Genomic DNA, 24,979 nt, shown 5'->3' with positions numbered 1-24,979 from the left:
GTGAAAATTTGATTGCTTCAGCTTGCTTAGACTTTTGTTTCAAGTAACCAAACACAGTTGTGTAATCCAGCCAAGAAACATTGGTCCCCATGAAATGTTATTCCTTAAGGTTAAAATAACAGGTGAAAATAAGGAACATCAGCAGGTGGAATTCTAAAAGTTCAGCTGATCATTAGGCTGAGGTCAAACAAGAAAATGCACCTATAGGCATAAATACTGTACAGAGAGAAGTCACCAAAAAGATGACAGACTCTGAAGGAATATTATTTTTTTCTACCTTTATCAAATACATACTTATAGTCTGGCAGCAATATGCCACAATCCTCCCTGCTTTTATCAGTATTTTTCTCTGAGAAATGCCTGGAATCCAATCCCTATATTACACAGGTAATTAAGGAAGAATATTGCATGCACATCTAGTATCCTTATTTATGAAAGAATGCTGAAGGAGTGCAAAATGTGAAGAAGTACTGCAAAAATAAACCCTCAAAAACCAATCAAGTCCCAACAAAAGTCACCCTGCCAGAATTCACAATTTCATCCAGTCTCCTCAGAAAGAAGACTGAGGGGGCAATGACCTAGTTCCAGTCATGAAGAAATGCTGGATATTAAATGGTTCTTCTGACTTGGAGAAAGCGTAACAGTAAAATGTTTACTAGCCTGTAATTAAAAACCAAGAAGGATATACAGGAGGCCAATTCATGAATTTTACATGGAAAGAGATGAATCTAAGGGAAGTGACAAAATATAAATGTGCTCTGGTTGCCTCAGTCATATGGGGTTTTTTCTTTCTAAAACTGACTACAACGTAAGTATAAATTCAGTGGAGTACATGGTGTGATTCTTGGGTTGTGCTGTGCAGGGCCAGGAGCTGGACTTCATGGATCCTTGTGGGTCCCTTTCAGCTCAGGATGTCCTATGATTCCATGCAACTCTTGACAGAAAGATGAGATTCCCACTTTCATCTGCTTATTCACCCTCCTTTAGCAGGAGCTCTCCTCCCTGAAAAATATCTGATAAAAACGTTAGCCTAAATACAGGCTAAGTATCAGCTAGCACACAGACTTTTCCTAACTATGTTGTGTCAAAACAATTCTGCACAGTTTACATAGCATAATTCAGCTCAGATTTTCTGAAAACAGGCTGCCTTGACAGTGGCTGCACATGCAGTCAGACTGCCTCCAAGCAGGGATCTAATAATGGTAGGGAAGGATAGAGGCGAAGAGCTGGGGCCAAAAGCTCTTAACTTGGCTAAGCAGTAGCCATAAGAGCACATCTGACCTAATTTAACAAGAAAAGCAGTTCACGTCACATCAGCCAGCTCCCCACCTCTGTGGGGCTGCACATGCAGAGGAAAGGGATGGGGTTATCCTCCACTCCCCCCTTTCTGAGCCACACAGTAACAACAGCAATTGCAGGATGGGGATAATGCAGCCTAATACTTCAGCAGCTGCAATCCAGAGAAGTGAACTCCACAGTACTGGAATTGCTTGTGCACTCAAAATAGCCTGTGCTGGCTGTGCATTTCTACATGAAAGAAATCCCTTTTTGTTTTTTTATTCTTTGAGAAGACTTACAAAGAAAGAGTAAGCATTTGAAAAGGAACAGTCTGCTTCTGCTGCTGTTCTTTTCTGAGCCTATATAAACTCTCAAATATTTAATTACCTGTTATATCTTGCAGCTATTAGATAGATTACACCAGGTTTGAGTTTATGTGTTGTGATTGAGATAGAGCAAACCAGAGCAGCTACAGCCAGTCCCTTTACTGGCAAGTTTTCTTTGCAGGCTTAACAAAGTACACAGACGTCCAGGCTGAGCCCTCTCACATAAAACTGATAATAAAATAAACCTTTCCAAACTATAGTCAGGTTATTTATTTTAGATGGAGACAAAATCACTCCCATTAACATCCCCTCCATCTTCTTTCCATTCATGACAATGTCCATGCACACAAACTGCACAAAGAATTGCTGACCATGCCACACACGGAGCGAGCTGTGGCACAGCCCCACGGGACTGGCACAGAAGGGTGGTTTGGTCTGCATCTGAACTGAAAAACCCAGGAGACCCAAGCAGTAAAACAGCTCTGCATCACGTCTGGGACTCACTTCAGACTGCCAGCTCAGGTGGGAAGCACAACTGGTGGGAAGGAATCATAGGACAAAGCCCAAGCTCAATATCCAAAGGTTGGAACTTGCTACCTCTACCTAGTAAAGTGTCTGCAACAGCGCTTTGAAAGTATAACCCCACCATGCCCTGCAGCTTGTTCAACTCTCCCTACCCTCTCTTTCAACATGTTCACTCCTAGACTAGGCTGTAAGCTCCATTTGATCCTGGGAATGCTGGATTTCCTTCTATGGTCAGTACAGAAAAGGGTGAAAACCAAGCAAATTTCCTTAATGCCTTCTTGACATGCTCAGTATCTACACCTACAAACTGAAGGGGGGGAGAGGGGGTGGTGGTGAGTGTTTGACAAATTCATTAATACTCTTCTAGAAGGAAAAATAAAAACAAAACAAAATAATAATCAGAATAAAATTATTCCATTTATATTTTCATACTGAAGTATTTTCTTACAGATAAGAAGAGAATTAACTGTCACGTATCATAATATGAACACAATGAAGTAAATAGAAATAAGCCCACCAAAGACATTATAACCAGAATAGGGACAGTGATTTCTTTCCTTGTAATATGCAACTTCTGAAACTCATATTTTTGCAAAAATTCATACAGGAAATGAAGTATTTTCTCCTGTTCCTCAGTGTAACATGGGCTGAACAAAAATATATTTGTAAGTGGTTTGTACTTTTGTCAACTTCATTTATTTGAAATAATTATTATACATTTTAACCAAAAATTAATATATTCTTAAAGAATCTCATTAAATTAGCAGAAAATGTAAGGCAATCTCACACTGCACTTACCAGAACTTTCAATCTCTCACACGAAACTGTGTGCACAAAACCAGAAATCCACTAGAAATCCAAGAAAAGTCTGAAAGAGTACAACTCTAAAAAGACCTGCTGGATCAATATTGACTTGACTGGTGCATCTCTTGATTTCCCCCATAAGAAATAAAGTGGTGAAGTTATGAGGAACACCTAAGGGAGTCTCTTTACTGCATCAGATTTATGACAAGCTGAAATCTTTTACTTTCCCTTTTAAACTCAGGCGTAGTTTGGGACTGACATTATTTTGAATTCTTTCCATATGATTAAAAACTGACAGATTTTGAGGAGAGGGGCCTGGATGATGCATTCTCCAGAGAAACCTTCCAAGCATGGTGATTCTGAGGCCACTAAAGATACATCTTTGAACACATTATTGGAAGTAGTTCTAGGTTTATTTTTAACTACTATTCTAATACTATTTTTAACTACTATTATTTCTTAATAAACAAACCTTGCTGCAAAAGACCTTCATGCACACTAGAAAACAGATTATTCAACGATGTTCAAAGGCTATAAACACGCAAAGCCACCAATCACACCAATTCAAATCAATCATCTTCTCTAACTGTCTGTAGAAAGAGACAGTGCACAACCAACATCAGTAAATACCTCAGTGAGAGCACTTGCTTGTTTCAAATATAAAACAAAATAAACTGAAATTTGTACTAATGGTGCACAAATCAAAGGGCAGACCAGTGCTGACCACTTTGAAAACACAGACTGCAAAGTATCTAGGATGTTTGTGCTGTCTAAAATGGAAAATATCTCCATGACTTGGCTTGGTAAATGCTGACTGATGTGATCAAAAATTACACTGAGCTTGCCAAGTCAAGTAAGCAAGGTGGGTAACTGAGCACTGTCCTTCCAGCAGGTGTTATCTGCTGCTCCAGGAAACTTTCAACATGCCACCAAAGAGAGATGGTTCCAGCCCACCTGGAGCAACAAACAGCCCAGAGATCTGATACAACACTGCCTCTATGCTGTACATGTAATTAGTATTATCCTAATGACAGAGGCTAGGCATGTGCAGAAGTTTGGTTGAACTCTGCTGTAGACACAGCTTTCCTCCTCAAGTATTCTATTTTTCTTTTGCAAATATTCCATATCAAACCAAGATACACTTTGTAGACTTTGTGCCAGTCTATTTATACGGACTGATTTAATGTAGATCACACTTTGTGGAGAGATAAACCCCAGCTGGGGTAACAAAAATATGTAAAGAAAGAAAAATAGCAAATAAAAGTGAACCTTAAGGAAAGACAAGTTTCTCAAGATAACTAGGTCTTCAAAAGACAAATGAAAAATAGTGGTAATAATAGAGATTAACAGCTCCTTTACTGGAAGTATGCCCAAGGCTGAGGTAAAAGCTAAGTACAGGATTCCATGAATAAAAGCCAAATATTCTCCCCATCATTAAAATAAATTAAAATCTGTTCACATTAGAGTTTGCCATTTTTGTCTAAAGAGGAAAAAACCCCAGGCTATTTCTGTATCCTGCTTACCAGAAAACGATTAAATAAATGAGAAGTTATTGGATTTAACTTTCTCTCCACTTAGTAACAGAAGAGCATGTTTGTATCACCTAATGACTGAACACAAAACAGTCTTGTCCTCATGTACAACCTTTTGCTAACCATCTTGAAGTAGAATCCAGGTATTTTGAACAGCAAGATTCCCTGCCTCCTTAAATTTATCATACTATCTATGCTGAAATGGCAGCTAAAGGAGAATTCACATATTATTCCCTCCAAAATCTTCCAGTGCTTTACAAGCAGTCAATGCAGAGCTGAGGGGATTTGGCCTCTGCTGCACTAATGAACAAGTTTAGGTGCCCACAGTCACACCATAAAGCCAACTTTCCCCAGGACATACACAGTACGTCCCACAGAGACTTTTATTGGCTAACAAGTCTTATTTCACACCACCACTAATCCTTTTCCCTGAACAAAGCTGCAGGAGAAACAGTAATTCTCTACCCAGGAACCTTTTATTATGAATTAGCTCCAAATTATCATGACTATTATTTTTCTAAACAAGATGGCAAAGCATGCTCCACAAGAATTCGTGTAACTTGACCATCCTAATAACCTGCACGGAAATTGCACGCTAAACAATATTTAGAAAAAAAATTACTACATTACTGAAAGAAACCATCCTACCTTATATTCCATGGCTGCCACAAAGAAACAATTACCTTCCCATCACCATAAAGCTGCTTCTCCCCACTGCAACAAAGCACAGCATCTGCCAGCATTAACTTTATTTCAATCCATAAAAAGGGAGAGGGCTTTCAGACAGAGTTTCCTTGGTTTCTTCTAGGTACTTTCCAACATATTTTGAATAAAATCCTCTTCCATAAAGAGTGCTTCTCTCCCTCTAATGAGCCCTAGTGTAGCACTATTCCTTCCCAAGTCTTGTTGTAGAGGCTCTCTTATTTCCACACACATCTTGAAGTTCCTCAAGAAGGTGAAATCTGTACCATTTCCCAATCAGTGCCTTAAAAATAAAGCTGCAAAGCCCGCCATAACTTTTTATAGTGGCCATATTACTTCTTTTATAGATGGTACAGTAAATCTAAGATAGAAAAAAGAAAAAAAAAAAAAAAGCACAGGCCCATAAATGACCTTTATTGCATGCAGTAATTGAAAATGTATTTTGTATTTTATTTTTTAAGGTAGAATTTCTCTGTGTATTAAATTAACAGAGTTTTGAACAGGATGCCTGAATAAATGTCTGCAGAATTTTTATTTCAAGTAATATATGCACAAAACTTATATAATGCATACCTGCATGCTTAATTGAACAATTTAAATCATAATGCTAGTATACATTTAATTTAGAAGACCTAAAGTATGTTATATAAAAAGTTAAAATTTTATTACTTCAATCAATTGGATCTATATGAACACTGACATATCTTAATGTTCCATGCAGTTGTTTCCCTTGTAATTAAAAAAAGCAATGCCTTGTGTTCCAAAGTGTGATACTCTGCTAGGCTTACAGAAGAGCCTACCTGTGATTTTTCATCCCCATTACACACATATATTTCAGATTCAGTTTCAACTCATCAACCAGAAGAATCTCCAATACATCTACAGTGGAAACAATCAGATGCAAATAATCATCAGGTATTAGGCTCACTAATGCCATCTATCTCAACAAATCATCTTAGCCAAACTAATACCCTCCAAGGGAAGTAATTATTATCTCTCCAAATCATTTACATAGAAAGATAGAAGCCCAAATAATTAAAAGTCAAGACTCAAGAGATCATTACTCTTAATGTACCCTCCTGTGCTTTAGGTCTCAGCCAGTGCTGAACTTAGAGCCAACACCACACATCATCAGGAACAATAACCTGTTCACTTTTAGAGGGGCAGAAGTTACCAAATTCCAGAGGGGCTGTCAACACAGTTTTAAAAAATATAAATTCTCGGAAATAACACACACACAGAATTTTACCTAGCTTGGACAGATCCATTAAAAAGAGTTTCCTTGGTTTCTTCTAGGTAACGATCCTATTTCCAGGCCTGCTCTGTTAGTGGCCTTTCCTTCCCTCCCTAAACCCTCTGGGCAGCATCAGGAGCCTTTGTTCCCAAGTTAAGCCCCTGCAGCTGCCCCAGCCCTATACTCCAAACAATGCCAAACCCCTGAGATCCAGAAGAGAAGACATAAGGTGACCAATTAAGGACTAAAACTGCAGCTTTAACAAATGGCATTGACAGAAAACAGCCACAGTTTTGAGGGCCCATATAAAAAGGGGAAGAGAGGAGAAATGTGAGAAGGTATGAAGCCCTGAGGGATTGGCACCTTCTGCCAGTGGGCAAGACTCTTCATTTTCTTACAAGATCCCAGCTTGATATGATGAAGCTGAGTGCCCACAGGCTGAGGAATAAAAAAACTTTACCTGCTTCATGCTGTGTACACATAAGACAATTTTAAACAAAATCTGCTGAGCAAGACTAGTGCATAACCAGCTCCTTTCAACTGTTTCCTGCTCTTTTGGTGGTCTAGGGGTTTTACAGGATGCCATCAAGATGAATTACAGACAGAGACAGTAACTAAAGTCTGGTGAATAGTTAATGCCTTTGGATGTAGACCATAGACCAATTCAAACTTTCTGCTCCCCTCTTTAACTCTAAAGATCCCATACAGAGCTTCATACAATCTTGTGTATCAGTTCATTTCAATATACAAATACCTCAAGGAAACATTTAAAAAAACTAAAGAAGCACAAACCCCAAAACTTTAGAATACATATACCCTCATTTCAGTATGATATGACCAAAAGAAATAACACTCCCAATGAAAGAAAAGCTTATTTAAAGCTAACGCCTTTCCAACAACACTTCAAGTTCTCTTCTGCCTCTTCTGCTTTGCCTGAATTCAGTAAAGAATAACAGTATTTCTTCAAGACATTAATGTTTCTTAGGAAGCCTGAACAGTTTGAACAGCAAACTGCCCACTTACTTTCTCATCCTGTGGCTTCCCTTACTCTAATCTTAATTGAATAATAAGTAACAGTACTGAAATAAACTATGGTGCTGATTTAACTTCCCAGAGAAGTATGAAAGCTTAAGTACAGCAAAATAAGCAGGGTTTTACCTACTGATTTACTTCATGGGCACAGAATTGTTTATACCTTTTTCAAGCTGTAGCTGTGGTCAGGGGAGTACACATATATAGCTCAATGGAGACAGAATCCCTGCATCTACAGTCATAGAATTACAGTCCTCGTTGGCATTTCTGTACTGTATGAGTTGACCTGTTAGCCTCAGGTTAACTCTAAACATTTGCATTAATAAAACTACACTAGACTGAGCAGAAGTCTCACGAATCCCAAGCTTTTGAGATCTGGAATAATCTGTGAAACTTTTCTGAGCCTGTTCCCAGTTTCCAATGTCCTTTTTCGCGGACGAGTGGATTCAGCGTTCCAGTAATCATCTCACTGGTGAGTAACCTGTACCTTATCTCTGTACTTGTATTTCATAGCTCAATTAAAAATCTTCTCAGACTATCTAATGTGAGTCCAGATCCTGACTACAGTCCCATAATGCAAAACTTCTGAACATACACCTTTCATGTTCAGACATATGATGTGGCATTTCAATGCAAGCATATACTTGCCAGGCCACTCAGTTCAATTATGGAGAGTGGACTTAGCTTTAGCACTACTGGTTTTATCTAGGTTTTTTATCTTGTTTATCTTACTTGTCGTATGTGCAAATCCTGCAAATTGTGACTGATGATTATTGGGTAAATGCATTTTGAATTATGCACATCTACTCCTTCCATCTCTATCTACCAACCCAGTGGGTCTGTGTATGTGTGTTTAGGGGAAAGGGTCACTGCTTGACTCTTTCCACAAAGCAGTGAGATAATTTGAAGAAGAATAAGTCAATTTTTTACCATTAGTTTACACTGCACTTCTATGGACAAGCTCTACTCACGCTCATCTAATCCCCTAGGAAGACTGGTTTAAATCAGGTTTCTTTTCTGTCATAATTGAAGTCAGGAAAAAATTAAGCTTACTTTCTTCTTTCCAGTAACAAAATATTTAAATGATGACAGCACACTGAAGGAGCAAAACCAGGGACTGTAACTGCTAATTACTGCTCCCATTTTCTACCCTCCTAACTTTGAAACTCTGCATCTATTCCATGACATAGAGCAGAAATATGCATGAGTTGCAATTCTCCCTCTACAACAGGGGTAACTAATTGACAGCCTGAAGGCTGAATCCACCTCTGCAAGATGGTTTTTCTTGGATCCCACGATGGCCTAGAGCAAAGACTGCACATCATGTACTGTGCTAAACAATTTGCTTAGCCCACAGGAGAGCGGGAAAGAGAGAAAGGGAGTGAGGAGAAGTAGGGTGTGGGAAGAACAAAAGAACGTGGGAGATGGCTGAGGGGCTGGAATGGAAGTGTAACAGTTCCAGCACTTCCCCACCTTCCCAAGCTGCCTGTACAGAGAGCAGATTGTGTGGGGCAGAGCTGGAGCAAGCTGGGTCCTCCAGAGCATCTGCCCCAAACTGGCTAAGCCAGAGGAGGGACCACCATCACACCAGGCTCTCCAGCTCACACACCTTTTGTGATGAGCTTTTCTGGGATAGTTTTGCCAGACCTACCTCATAATCAGGGAAGATCATGAGTAAACTGGTGCCCCAAGAACCCCTACAACAAACAGGGTGGTGAAGGCAGCACCAGTCCTGCATGGGGACTACAATCTCTTCAACAGGAGGTCACACTGCCACAGCAGCGCACACAAATCTTCACACCCTCTATCACAGAACCACAGAATAAACTAGGCTGGAAAAGACCTCTGAGATCATTAACTCCAACCTGTGATCTAACATTACCTTATCAGCTAAACCATGGCACTGATTGCCTCACTGAGACCATGCAATAAAGCAAAGGGTCTGAATTTGAATTTTGACACCATCCCTGAGCATGAGTGAAATTAAAACCAGTGACTCTCATCTGCTTCTGCGGGAGCAGTCCTAAGCCCAGCAGGAACACAGTAAACTGAAAGAAGAAAAACAAGCGTCCCTGTTTCAGCACCTCCTACAGCGCCTACCTATTTCATTTTTTGGCCTTTGCTGTCTGGGCAGCAGAGGGTTAAAGACTCAATCATCTTGATATATTCATCTGAGCCATGAGCAGCTGGCAGCGAGAAAACAAAAAAATAAGGAGGCCCACTGCCATAGGGAATCAGCAAGACAGGCTCTAGAGGAATAAATCCAGGAAAATGGAAAATTACAAGTTAGAGAACTCATTTTTTATCCCAGCACCACCCAAAAGGGGTAATTTTTGGAACATTTCAAAGGGTTTCCAAAGTTATTTGTAGTTAGTGCTAAAAATTGCTATGAAACATTTCAATGAGTCCCTAAAACAGAGCAATGAAGAACACTCTTGTGAAGAACAAACAGAACTGCAAGAGAGTTCCCAATCTCTCCAGATCTAACAGATTGTTTGTGACCGTCTGAGATGAAGATTCACATTCTTCCTGCCTCAGTTTTTCTGTCTAGAAAACAGCAAGAGTAAGACCACCTTCATGGGCACCTTAAATATGCCCAAATACGGGCATATTTAAATATTATAAAATGCCTTTAAGAACTTCTTTTAACACCTACTTATAAATAGAGGAGGGAGGACTTTTCATGGTATTCTTGCAAAAGGAAAACAATGCAAAGGTGCTGGAACAGAAGTATCCCTTGATTCACTGTCTTCTGTATAGAAAGAAAAATTAACTAAAGTGAGCTAACCTTTATGATTTTGTTTTCTACTTTGGGAAAATACTGTGACTATCTTTGGGTGTAAAAACCTAATTAAAGTGAAATAATTTGCAATGCTTACCATTACACCTTTTATTAATATCAAAGGATTGGTTCATACCATTCAGAGTGAAAGAGCTATATACTGAGATTTTTATTATATTTTACTAGCTAATTCCATGATGGCAGTTCTGAATATTTCATTGGTTGCTTCTTCAGAAACTATTCCTACAAGTCTAATACGTTTTATTTTGTTAGGAAACTTTGCTATCATATGAAGTATCTTGCCAAAAAGGCTGCTTGATGCCTACTTATGAAAGGAGAAACCTTTACACTGTATTTTTTGTTTATTCAGAAAGTGAAACATAGCTATGTTTTCATATATTTTGAGGAAAACTTAGTCTTTTAAGTAACCACAATCACAGGTATTACAAAGACCAGTCTAGAAGATACCACTTAAAAAAAAAAAAAAAACCCCATAAAGTAACTTTATCAGAGGAGCCTTTTCTGTTTTAAAACCACATCACACACTACACCAAAGAACTAATTCCACTAATAAAACTGGAGCCATACAAATTCTCTTCAGATAAAGATGTCTACAAGAGAGACTTGCTAGTGTCTGATGAAAAATTTAAGAACAGCATGGTATTCAAGGAATCTGCTTAATTATTGCCATCTTACTCTTGCAGGACTTTTTGTCTATGTATTCTGTATACTTTCAGGTGAAAAAAATAATTCATTTATTTTAACATCAGAGAAAAGCCTGCAGGTTTTCTAAAAAACAATCTATCAGAAGTATTATTGTTGAGTAAGGATAAGTCATTGAGCTGAAAATCAGACTTTTAACACTAACAGTTTCTGCCAGGAAAGCATTTACTAACAGGAATTGAGGAATAAAAGCAACCAAAACTGCCTTTGCATCTGGAAATGGTTACCAAAATAGCAACTATGTATAAAGTAGCCCAATCACATAACCCTAAGACTTTTTTTTTTTTTTTCTTTTAAAAGCAAGTGTTACAAAAAATATTTGACACTTCCCCCTTTTTTTTCCTTAAGCTCAAATATTTTAAACTTATAAATTAATTCAAAACTAAATAAAAGGGTTTTTTTTTTCCCCTCCACCTTATTGTGACCTTTTGGAACTGAATTATATAGTATGTATATAAAATTATATAAAAAATTAAATTTCAGTCTAGCCAGCTCTAACACACAGCTCCTCTCCCCAACCAATTTTGATAGCACAGAAGCACAAAGAAGCTCAGTTTAGAGAGTCCACATGTGTTTAATCTTTGATTAATTGAACAAAAACCAAGCGCCTCCAGACATATTTCTTTTAATCACAGGAAAGATATCTTTCCAGTCGCTTTGCTAGGAGGAGAGAGTCAGCAGATGTGTGCCTGGTCCAAAGGGAATTTCTGTTTCTCTGGAGAACACAGTTTAAATAGGAGAGGAACAGACATGCTGACTATGCACTGCTTAACAGATGACGTAGAGAAGCATCTACCACCTCAGGGAGTGCAACGGGGCAGTTTTCAAATTAAATTTCTTTCAAATTCAAAGCGATCAGCTGAAATCAATTTACATACAGGATGCAAGTCCAGTCAGACAGTTCTCATCAAAACAGCTCACAGACACAAAGATGCAAATCTATCTTTGTCAGCAGTATGATCCCAAAGACAGGTTTTTAACCTTATGACAGTAAAAAGGAAAAATAAAAATTAATTTCTTCAAAATTTTAAACACAGCTGATATTTTTTGTTTTCTGGGGAACGATAACTCAAATTAATATTTCATTAATATGGAGTATTGGCCAAATATTCCCAATTCATATACAAAATGTATTGGCACAAAGCAAATTTCTTTCCAAATAATAAATCAGAAGAAAGGCTTTAAAAACTTCAGAAAATCTTTTTATAAAGTGTCATACTGGGGAAAAAAGCACCAGAACAACCAATGTACTAGTCAGCATTTCACTTGTCTGACTTTATACTTCTGCCTACAGGCGTATGTCCTGTATCATCAGCTAGGAGATGGAAACACTTAGAAAAATAGGAATGATCTTCACTTCATCTAGTTCTACCAAGATGTCTTGGGGGAGGGAGGAGCAGGGGGAGGAGGAGGAGGAGGGGAGGGAGTGGGGGAAGAAAGATCATAAGTCTAAAGCAGAAATTGGGAGAAAATGTACTAGACACCTCTTAGATGAAAACACCATATAAAGACTCCCTTGGATCAGAGGAAGCTCAAAACCAGGAAAAAAAAGGAGACAGCCAATGGTCCCAGGTAATTTGATAACTTGCATTAAGGAGTTCCCTCTGAACTCTGCTCAGTCTTTCCCAGCCCAGAGGCACACACACAGGCTGGAGAACTACTGAACAGCACATCACTTACTGCATGGGAAGGGAGAAAAAACAAGCATCAGACACTGAAAGACTGTGGTATCAAAATGTCCTTTTCCCTCTCCATGCAATTAGCATATCTGCCTTCATTTGCATTTACGCTTGATGTTAAGAGTCCAAATTGTCTTCCACAGGCTTCTGAATAGCAAAACTAAGTAAGCTTTGGTATCAATTCACTGTGTTAGCTGAATTCAGGAAATACACTGAAATACTTGTCTAAGGCTCATGCTTGATATAGTAGGACCCTTCAACCGGAACAATTTTGATTCAATTTTTTTCTTTGAAGCTAACAACTTGATGATAAAATGTGCAAAGCTTTCACCTCATTTGAAGAGCCAGATTCCCCAGCTTTGGTTCAAGGTTTCTGATAATCTTTTACCCATCAGAGCTGCCATTCCACAAAAAGACGGGCACCACATTGTTTGATTTATGAACTCATTGAGCTGCACAGCAATTTCTGGCAAGACTATAAAACGTCTAATTTTGCTTAATCATCCATCCCAGCGTGGCCCCTGTAACATCCTAAATTACTCATCAGCTTAAGAATAATCTGTTTATTCACAGTATCACAACCCATCAACTGTACTCCTAACTTCCTCTGTTCTGCATAGTTTCTGGGAAAATACAGGCATGTAAGAACAGTTTTCAGGCAAAGTGTGCATTATATTGCCCTGATCTTGGCAGCAGTAAATAGGGATTGAACAGGAATTTTTATTTATGTGCTCTGTTTTCACAGTGGTTGAAAGTCTTATGTAATAGCATTTATAAAAAATCTTCATTTTTTAAGTACCATTGTAATCCATTGACAGTAACACTCACCTGTGAACTGTTCTGAGAAAAAATTAGCTATAATGCTCAAATATGTTGACACACATCTGCAATCAAAGTCCTCTTAATCTACTTCCAAAATCTAGTAAACCTTAGCACTTCAGATGTACTATGGAAGAGACTTCCAGACATCCCCACAGAACAACCAAAACCTTAAAATATGAATCTCATGATTTCTAGGACTTTTAAGAACTAACCTTAAAATTTTCTAAATATATACACGTTGCATTTTAGATAATAAACGTGGAAATTCACTTTAATAATAGACATAAAGAATGAAGTTCTGCCATACCAAACTTACAAACTAACAGGCAGAAGCATATTTAAGCCATAGCTTTTCCAGTCAAGCCTCACTTCTTTAGTTTTCCCTAGATTGTTGTTTGGTTGTTGTTTTTTTTTTTTTTTTAAATCTCAATGGGGGTTCATTTTTCTTAAATCTGTTTATTCCTTAATGCATACATTACCCTTGTAACCCCCTCTACAGCATGCGCAGCAAGTAATTCTATTATTTTGTCCTTTATTTCATGAGTGCAGGCAAAAGACTCAAAGAAGACACGTTGTGTGATACCTTGAAACCAACCACACACATGAAACAGAGCCCTGACTTTTGGGAGACTCTGCCAAATAAAACTGTAAACAACATAAATAGCACATGCTTGCCATGCACATGGATACCTCAAATGATGGAAGTTCTGATATGTATCCAAAATGTTTTATTCTTTGTCATGCAGATGAAGAAAGGAGTTATGTGTCTCACTCTCTTAACATGCCAATGATTACACATAAGGCCCATTTATACAAACTTAATTGTTTGAATTTTGACAATATTGCATAACTTGCAGGTAATAATACAGTGAATAACTCAGGAAGGCTGTATATTGCCTGAAATAAATGCAAAGAAAGAATTTTGCAGCTAATTGAGCAGCTCCTATTCTGCGTAACAGTAAAATGAACTACAGCGAAGTCATCACGGATCTTCAGACTCTGTAATCTTAAAACTGTAACAAAGCATTTTTAGAATTAGAGCCATCATCTAATATGCACTGGAAATAACGTTATGGTGATGACAAAGCTACACATGAAAGAACCATGGCAAATACCTTGGTCATAAATATACTCCTTCTCTAAAATCTCACTCTGACAAGGCAAGTTGTGAGGGGAAAGAACTTGCAGCAAAAGAGAAGTAAGTTTATCTCAGAGAAATATAATTTGAAAAACAGATTTTCAGAGTCCCTGACTAGAAAATATAAACAACTTCATTTGCATTTGATTTTTTTCTTAACAGCCTGAAAAATCTTTAGAGTGGAGAAAGGAAGATGAATATACCCCTGCAGCTATTGTTGCCACTCTCCAGATGAGAGAATTGTTACTTAGCAGACATGCACAAGATCCAGAGATAAAATTTTCCTCAAAATAGAAGAACATTAAAAAAAAAAATTAAACACTTGGAACAAACTATCACACACCAGTAATTGAATTTGGTCTTAATCAGGTGGATCCATTCACCAGACAATCCTGAGAGATTCAAACATGTGAAGCAGCTTGCAGCCACTTCCAGTCTGCTAATGCGCTTTTTCAAAACTGCTTCTATTTCTGTACTCTGGAAAACGACTTCGTTTTTCAACTTTTTATGTGATAGCCAAAACAGTCTTCAGCCTTTACTCTGAGGACGAAGTATGATTCCACTTTCTTCTGCCACCTGTAAAAGCTGACATTTATAGAGAGAATTACCCAGCTTCATCCTGACAAGGACATGCCCTTTCCACGTTCTTTAGGACCTTTCACCAGCAGAGAACGTGTCACTGGTAGGCAGTAATCCAAAACCAGTTACATTCCCCCAAAACAAAACATGGTGCTAATTTAAGAAGGTCTCCAGTGATCAAAAGGCTGAGTTCAGGAAGTCAGGAAGAGGGAAGGAAACAGACTTGGAGCAGCCTCAGTCTGGAGGATGCCTCCAGCCCGATTATCCCATTGCTCAGCCCTCCTGGGCTACACTGCACAAACTGCACGCTTCTGCAAATCAACTCCGAACACATACAGCCAGTCTCCATTTCAAAAAGTTGTGGAAATGGGATTTCAAATACAGATGAAGACAGTCAACTTAAAAAAAAATAAATCCCCCAGTTAAACAGGATCACTTGTTTGACTGACTTGTGATTCACATTTTATGCAAATTCATCTCCTTCCCATTTATCACAGATCAAAATTACAAAGAAAATGTCAAGTAATACTAAATTACAAAGCTTCTTTGCACAAAGCTGTGTAACAGAGAGTAGTTTTACTCGTCTCCAAAGTGTCTGAAAGATTTTAATTCCTGAAATATCAAGTAGCTGGCTAGAGAACATGTTTGGTAGGTTTAGGATACCACTCTTCACCAGCCAGAGTATCACCTTGTTTTTAAGGATTTTTAGGGGATGGGGCATGGTTTCAAAGAAATAACCAAAGAAACAAGCAAATACAGCTGCACAAATATTTCTATATAAAATAGTATTACAGAGAAGATACAACAAATCCTTAATGCTGTGAGTAGACAAATGACTCCTTCAAACATTCTGGGAGAGTCACAAGAGCCACAGATTGAATAAGAGACTTACTTAATTCAATTTGCTGATAATAAATGTTATTTAGGTCATGTTCAATGGTATTAATTTAGAACTAACACTATCATTACTTAGATATATATCAGTGGAAGAAAATGCAACATCCTCTGGATTAAATGACATGCAAATGTCAGTCAAGTCACCAAGGAGAGGCTGATGACTAGAAAGTGACAAAGCAGAGGGAAAAGCAGATGGAAAACCATCTTCAATTCTGATTTAAGTCACTACTCCCCTGTGGTAATCAAATCTAAAGCAGCTCTGAAAGTTCCTAAAATACACAGGTATTCTAAAAAAGATAAAACAGCTTTTAATACAGGGCAATCTTCTGAACTTTGTAGCTTTGAAATCCCGCTACATTTCTTTGCAACTGTGGAATCTAAGCAGAGTGCTCTTAAAGAAGACATCCACCTGACTACATAGGCAACAAATTCTCTTAGTGGATTAATCTCAAAAGATGAGCATGGGAACTGCTTAAAAAGTTGAAAAATAATTGCATGAAGGCATAACAGACATGAAAACTTTAGCATTAACCTGAATCTAAAGTCAAATGTACAACATCCATTGGAAAGTGAAGGAACTTTGTCTAACAATGTGTTACTATATGAGATGATGGAAGAAAAGTGATAAAATTCCTATCACACTGTAAAACAAACTGGTGCAGACATGAACTGCCTCTTCCAGTCAAGAGTTTGCAGGTAAACTGCAAAACATGATGCTGTTTCCTGTTTCACAAATGTTTTTGGTTAAAATTGTAGCATCAAAGCATATAATGAGTCCTCTTAATCATCTTCTGTACTTTGTGTAAAGTAGAAACCAAACAAAGGCAATTTGACTCTGCAAACACACAAAAATTAAACTAGAACATAAGGATTTCTAAACAAGCAACTGTGTAAGACTACAGGCATACAAATGTAAATGCTCTGGGGCTCAGCACAAGTGTACTGAGAACTAAACAGAGCAGTTTGCTGATTTGCAGCAATCCACTGCAAACAGCTCCAGTTTATAATGATGATAGCATTACACCTATAACGCAGCTTTTTAATTTAATGCAAATGTATTCCACCAGCCTTCAACTCTTTCCTTGTTCCTCACCTCTTCTGTGCTATTTAAAGTGGTTTGGTGCTATTGCACTGTCACATCACTACCTTTCTACTAAAATAATAACCTTTGCTGCTAAAAATTCATTGTCTACTATGTCCTGGTGTGCAACTGAAACTGTATATCATTATACCTACAAATCTTGTTTCCAAATATAGACTGTGACTTTTCTTTACAGCAGTGTTGCTGGTTATTTTTTGATAAAAGCCCTTGTGAGGGCTAGTGAGATCCACTTTGAGGAGGATTGACAATTTAATGCTACATTATTTTTAAATGGTGTATATTTACACACTTTAAAGAAGTTGGGTTTTTTTGTCTCAAGTGTTGGCAGAAGCTCTTAGAAAAATTTTTAGCAATATAAATATTTTGCATTCAGACCCTGTCGGTAAGACACTCTTCTACAATCACATGAAAACTATTTGAGCCATATTTAATAACCATGTACCAGTTGAATTGATGCATGCACAGTACATCAATCACTGAAGTCCACCTCACGTTTCTGGGTTCTGATGAGAAGTTGTGGAAGACACAGAAGCACTGCGTGCACTTCACACATCACTTCAAGGTACATCACAAACCAAAAGAACATGAAATGAGCACAGAACATTTAAACCCCTTCTAAGAACCAACATGAAGTGCTATAAAAGAAACAGCAATTAGATAAAAATCAAGATCTCAACCATTAATGCCCACTCAAATTTACATTTACAAGATACCAGATATGGCATTTGGGAGTAAGGAGCATGATTCAAACAGGTTACACATTTACTGGATAAGCATGCTTCCAGCTACCCAGACACTGATTACTTTTATCACTAAAGTGGTTAACAAGGAAACAGCATGATCTTAATCATGTATATCTACGCTGCTGTATGTGAAGCTTGAGATCTTTCTTGTGTAGTTACAAATGTCCTTGGGATTGTCATGAATGTGAGAGACCAGACAGAGGGCTCAAGCAGATGCACAAATTTATAGTCTATTTCCTTGGCCTGCTGTGAGACTTATGAAAATCTATAAACTTTTCTTCTAAAACTATACACCAACAGTGGCACTTAATCTGTCTAAGAGATAGGAGCCTCTTCAGAGCTCCTTAACAATATGAATCATTCAGTCAACAGAGATCACTGTTTTCAGAGTGACTCACCCAGTTCTGTGCTGCTCTTCAACAGGATACCAGGTGAATTGCTACACATTACAAAGGAAGCCTATAAAAGCCACTTCAAAATAGATATCTAACTTTGAATTGCAAGGCTTCCTCTCATACTCTAGTACCCCCCAAACTGATTTTTTTTGACCTATGCTTGGCCCTCCAAACAAATGCTTAAACCACTTTAATGTACACTCTCTTCCTCTACAACAAGTAGAGTTTAAAGGACGTACAGGAAGAGATAAGCATTACAAAGTGATGTGAACATACTTGACTGCTCCTTCCGTTGGCCACTACTTAAAACCAGAGAGATAACTTTGTGAGCCAGTTCTTTTAGAGGAAAAAAAAATTAGTTTTGTGTTTCTAAATCTGCCATTCCTCTTTCCAGTGCTTATTTGTGCAACAACAACTACCCCGTTAGATCAAATCCTGGCTATCTCGCCTCCTATTACACACTGTAAATTGCATGGTTATCTGGAGAGGAAAAAACATATTTAAATTGAAACATAGGATACAAAATCTTACAAACATAAAACAATCATAGTTTCATGGGAGCATAAAAGTAGCAAGAACGCACAAAATCATCAGAATTTCTCCAGTGATATGATACATCTCCTGACTCCCCTTCTATTTTCCTGTCTCTGTATAAATAATAATTAACCGTGTAATTCCTTCATTGCTTTCAAGTCACTGCCTCAGAGGCAGCTCACACTTATTTTTATCTTCACATAACATCAAAGCAAGCGGCTGTTACCAAAGGGGGGGAGGAGGGAAATGCACTTACTTGCCACCTCCAGCGATGCATTATGACTTACAGCTTCCCCGAGGTAATTCCTTGCCACACACACGTAGACCCCTTCGTCCGGCCGGCTCTTGCGCCCGTGCACGATGCGCAGGAAAAATAAAGATCCGCTGGGCAGCAGCATCCGGTGGGAGCGCGGGTCATCCTTGTCCGTCTCCACCCTTTCTCCCCCCTTGTACCACTCGATGGTGGGGGTGGGCCTTCCCTCTGCTTTGCAGTTCAGAGTGGCTGGCTCTCCTTTGGAAACAATCAAGTCGGAGGGGTGTTCCACGATCCGAGGCGGGAAATCCTCCTGTCGAAGACGGGAACCTGCAAGGTAAAACACAAAGTTGGCTTAGGAAATCACTGCCAGGTACAGTCACGGTGTTTTGCAAAACAGCTTCTTAACCATCACCTCACAGCACAGCATTTGACAAGAGCAGCTATTAACATCCTAAAGTACACAAAAGAAAACCTTAGTGCACTTCACCAAGTGCAAGGTTCTCCCAAGTGAGTGTGTTCAAAAGCATTTCTTCAAGAGGGGACCTAATACTAGTGAACAGCCAGATTCCTAAATCACATCAATCTTTACATGGATCTATTCATGTACATAAATTTATATATACATGCTTATGCACATCTAGAACTACAAAAACTAGTCCTACAGACACTCCACAGAGATCAGACAACCTCAACCAGCAGAACTGGTACTTCTAATCCATAATCCATAGCCAACCTCAGGCAACCTTCTGGAAGGGCCACTAATTCATGCAAATGTCTACAGAGTAACTCTAACATTTCCAGTGCCAACAGAGCTGTTTCATTTTCCTTGTACTATCATCTCTTAAGTTCCGTATCAGACACTGCCATAGAAGTATAAATGCTTGGAGGGCCTGAGTGCATCTTATGCCTTGTGCATCAGGAAAAATTTTTACTTTATAAAATTCTAGATGTTTCCAATCTTGACAAAATGGTGAGGCAAGAGTATCCAGCATAAAAGAAAAGTTACAAGCAAATAAGATACTCTCCTAGACAAGGTATTTCTAAACAAGATGCTCATCTGGAAAAGCATTCAATTTCACACTATTTAAAAATTCAAGCTGAAAACTTGCATAAAGAAAAGAAAAACCAAACAAAAAACCCAAACAAACAAAAAGAAAGAAAACACAAAACAAATGAAAAAATAACTAACAAAAACGCCCCAAGCCCCCAAAAACCAAACAAACCACCCCGTAACAGTTTGCATAGATATACTCCAAAGACAAATATGATAAGCTACCAGGTACCAAAGAATTCCAAATTGGCAACAAACACCTATTAAAACTTTCAAGGTTTTAAAATGTTGACTCAAATTCAAATTATTGTTTTCCTTATTTCTGTTTTTCTTGAAGCACAACTTTGCCATGGATAAAAATTAGTCTCTTGAGTCACTAATTCCTGATTATTAAAATCTCAGATGCCAAGATTCTTTATTAACATTAATAACATGGGGTTTGAACAGCTGCGAAGCACCAGAAACACAAGATCTATTCACTGCAGGTTAATAGACCATAAACTGATGAGGAAACAGGGAAAGGAGACAAGAAGAGGAGAGGTCCAAGGATTGCTGTTTTAAATATATGCTGAATATGTCATACAGATATATATTTTTATGTATGTATATAAAATAAAAGTATCCTAAAATGTACAATTTTCATTTTATTTCACATTTTGTTCACCTCAAGATAATTAAATGCTCAGCTAATCAGCTACCACTACCACACACTAAAAAATCTGTCAGTATGGCCAGGCTACATTGAAATACATTTGCATTCTGTATGAAGCAAAACAGGGCAGTTTTACATGAACATTACTGATCATTAAATTGATCACAAAACATTTCAATAAACCTCCTCTCTTCAGATAAGGTTTGGGTAGAAAAAACAGAAGCCAGGGAGCTTCCAAACCCTTCTGCTGGCCCAAGCCTGCACCAAAGACAAATTTTAAGCACCACCTCCAAGAAGTTTGGCACAAGCCAAACCCAGTAAAAGGAGAGCTAAGAGCACAAGAAAATTGTGCCAGTCAGCACTGGTTTTTGCAGCAGCTAAAAAAGCCTCAAACAGACTTCTGTGCTCCCTGAGAACACATCTCAGTCACTGCAAAGCTGCATCTGTGTCTACTCATCCCAAACTTTTACACAGCTTCTGTGAAAAGCCCCTCATTGAATACTTCTGCCCTCACAAGTGTGTTGGCCAATTTCAAATCCCTCTTTCCAAGGTAAAAATGCCTAGAGAGGGATTAAAAACCTTATTTTGTTTATATTTTTACTCACTTCCTATGTAATTCCCAAGGAAAGGCATTGAAACAAAGGATTACAGAGCTAAAATCAATTGCTCTTAAGATGCTCTGGAAAAAAAAAAAGACAATTTCAATGTAAGATGTTTAAAAGGCAGTTAAGAAGTCTTTTAAAAACCAAAGTTTTGACATATGCTAGTATGCACCGTGTTTGTATTTTCACAGGCAATTCTAGCTAGCCAGCACACAATACAGTACAAAACTCCTATTGTTTCTGTCAGCCTGGCCCAGACCACAAATAAATGAAATACCATTTTCAGACATATTGTATGCAAGCTTTCCACACTGACATTTAACTGGCTGTACATGTACTTCAAGCACTGCACAGAATGAAAGCATAAAGACTGACCTCTAAACTTTCTTGAAAACAGAGACTCAAAACCCTAGGCAGGGAAAAAAAATCCTTCAGTATCATCCACAAATGCTCATATATATATATATTTATCTTTGCTAGATAATTTTGGAGAAGATAAATAACAGAAATGTTTTTTTTTTTTAAATCTTAGCATTTTTTAAAGTAACATTCCTCTAGCAAATTTCATAACACTGCTTAGATCAGAAAGGGACAGAAGTTGCATGATTAGTTGACTGGCACATACTAAGCAGTAAGCTTTAGTGACAACTGCCTGAGGGGTATAATGGCCTTGACAACCAAGTTATAATCTTTCTACATATCTACACTTTTTCTTTTTTTTTTAATCTTCCTTTTCTTTCAGCTAGTTATTTAAGCTGCATTTATGTTTTATTGAGAAGAAGCAGCTTCAATTATCAACATAAATCTTAAGAGTGGGCACCAATCCTATAATTTTCCTGTCAAAAAACCATCCCAGAAGATGTTTGATTAAAAAAAAAAAAAAAAGGAAGAAACTCCAAAAGCTGAGCACCTAATACATACTGGATCTGCCATTAAATACACAACAGAGCTGCTGTTTCTTTTCCCCAAAGATGACAGCACTGGGTTATAGGAACTAACCAACTTGTGTTCTCTGCTTTTATTATGATTCAAGTCTTTCATAAAAAGTCAATTGGATACCACCAATTAAAGTACCCCATACTAATTATTTCATGCTGCTGCTTAAAAGAACAATTATATGAAATCATGTTTCCAGTTTCTGGAAACCATTGCGCTGCGCCACAACAATTTTTACAAGAATTCAAACAACGACATAAACAGATGTGAAGGTTCAAAGAAAACTTGCATTAGATAAATGACAAACTTGTAGAAGCTAAGGTTTGCCTTTATTCCCTTAAAACATCCTGTTGGTAGCATATTAAAACAAAACTTACTGATAAACAGCAGGGAGTGTATTTAAATAGGAAAGCTGCTGATATCAGGGGTTCAAACACTGTGTATCCCTTATGTACAAACACGTTGTCCTTTGGAGGAAAACAAAAAAAGTTTGTGCTATTGAAACAAACTGCATCAGTCCATCTAAACCTGAGCTCAGATGGATATGAGAAACCTCATCTCCCAAGATATATATATCTAAATAGTAATTTATCGTAAGTATTATAAAATACTGTGTGACAGACTGTATCCTTAGCCAAATTCCTAAGGGCCAGTATACTCTTGGCCCTGTTTCTTTTCCATTCCACAAATACTGCATTTAACATTGATTTTCAGAGCACAAGAACCTTGCTCTTTTTCTCTCTCTACTGAAACCCTATGTAAGACCTGAGTAACTGGCCTAATTGCTATCAAAGTTATTAATAAAATACTAACAAACAGAACCACAAGTTAAAAAGCAGTGTTAAGAGATCCTTGCAAACAATTATACTTCACCAGATCATAAGAGCTCCCCCATTCCCCAGTGTTTCCAGAACTAACTTAACCTCTTTCAGAAAGATTTTCAGAAAGTGGAGGGGAGTATCTTTGTGGTTTTATCTAAGTTGACTGGAAAGATGCTCCATAAGTCTCACGCTCCAGTTGTTAGAAATCTTTCCTTAATCCTCAGGTTAAACATACCCCCAAATAGTAACTACCTTGTTCTTCCTGTGCTGGAAGTGCCCTATAATTCAGATCTCTCCACAAACTTCTTGGACTTGTATGCCTTTGACTTGCAAATTGCAACCTTTTCCTTTTTTACCAGCCTCTTGGATTCTGTGTGTTTGCTGCTCTTAGAAGTCATACAACTAATTTTATCTGGTCTTCCGCTCATAAGATTTGCTCACCTTTTCCTTGTCTTAAATTCTAGTTTATCCTTTTTGAAGATGGAAGATCCAAACGACACACACTCCAGAGGCAAGCAGACTCTGAGTACTATTTCAAGCACACAATATCACATCAGGCTACAGGGCAAAAATAACCAAAGGATAAATCAAAGTATTTTTCTGAAAGTGGCTTTTCTGCCCCTATACCTGCAGCTAAGCTATTGAGTTTGCTTTGTTGCACACACAACAAATAATTTTCAAGGAAAAACAACAGAACTAGGAAGATCCACTGAGATTTTGTCCCATTCATTTTCTTTTTCTCAACTTCTCCATTCTTCTAATATTCCTCCTCTTTGTATGCTACCCTTGTGCAGCTTCAATAAAACACCTGATTCCCTGAGCTTTGGAGCCTACAAGAACTGCATACTGAAAAGCAATTATTTTGACATTTCCAGGTTTATAGCTATCCTTTCATAACCAAAGACATGAAGTAATTAATAAAGATAGTAATGCTGTGCCTATTTGGATTTTCCCAAAATAGTTATATCAGAACAGAAATTTCATTGTCTAATTCTACTTTGCTATAAAGCAAAAGAGTAAAAACTGCACTTAACTGATATTTCTGAAACATTGATTGGAGAATAGCATTAGTATCACTTTGGACTGAGGAAGTGGGCCTTTGACACAGCTTTATTTACAACAGCTGTTCATTTCTAACACCTGAACATTAAACATATATTCTAGAAAAACAAAGTTACACTTTTCACCTAAATCCTGCCATTACTTTACACAGTTGTAACTCCTCTAAAAGGATGCCACCTTTATGAACAAAAATGTCCCCCTGAAAGTGAGAGAGTATTTATACACTAAGGAGGAAAAGGCATAGCTGGAATGTTACAGCACTGTCACATCAGCTGATTAATGCCCACCTGGGACTGCAGGTTTATTGAAATGCATTTCAAGACATGGTAAATGGTTCCAAACACTGATCTGGGAATAGGTCCAGTTCTTTTCAATAGATACCATAAAATGTGACAAGCAAGGCTCTCCCTTTGGATCAGGAGAACCTGCGGTTAGACTGTGCCTTCCCAATGAAGAGAAATGCTCTATTTCTTTTTCTGAGAGCACAGTGGAAAATGGGTGAGCAAGAAAAAAAAGTTAAATAAAAAGAAAAGCCCTGAACACTACCTGATCACCTGATCACCCCCACCACAAAACCACAGTGATGTTCTCTGTAAAAGAAGTTGTTCTTATTTCAGTTTACATCACCATGTCAAGGAATCCTTTTGTCTCCCCCCTCTAATTGCTATTGAAATTTCATTGATAGATGAAATCATTAACATATTTTTCTTTTAATTATTTCTCCTACTAAGGGATATTTTTTGGGTAAGCAAAATAATTTGCATTAAAACCA

General features: G+C 37.9%; 1 protein-coding gene across 1 annotated transcript in view; it reads right to left on the bottom strand.

Annotated features, from left to right (window-relative positions):
• The window catches only part of ROBO1 (roundabout guidance receptor 1), a 294,373-nt gene that overhangs the window by 232,034 nt on the left and 37,360 nt on the right, over positions 1–24,979 (bottom strand). The window contains exon 2 of the mRNA XM_050971165.1: positions 19,084–19,410. Coding sequence (XP_050827122.1) covers positions 19,084–19,410 — 327 coding nt within the window. The remainder of the gene's footprint in view (positions 1–19,083; positions 19,411–24,979) is intronic.

This window comes from Serinus canaria, chromosome 1, assembly GCF_022539315.1.
Source record: "Serinus canaria isolate serCan28SL12 chromosome 1, serCan2020, whole genome shotgun sequence".
Lineage (NCBI taxonomy): Eukaryota > Metazoa > Chordata > Aves > Passeriformes > Fringillidae > Serinus > Serinus canaria.
The sequence above is the reverse complement of the archived record's forward strand: the minus strand, read 5'-3'. Positions and strand labels throughout refer to the sequence as shown.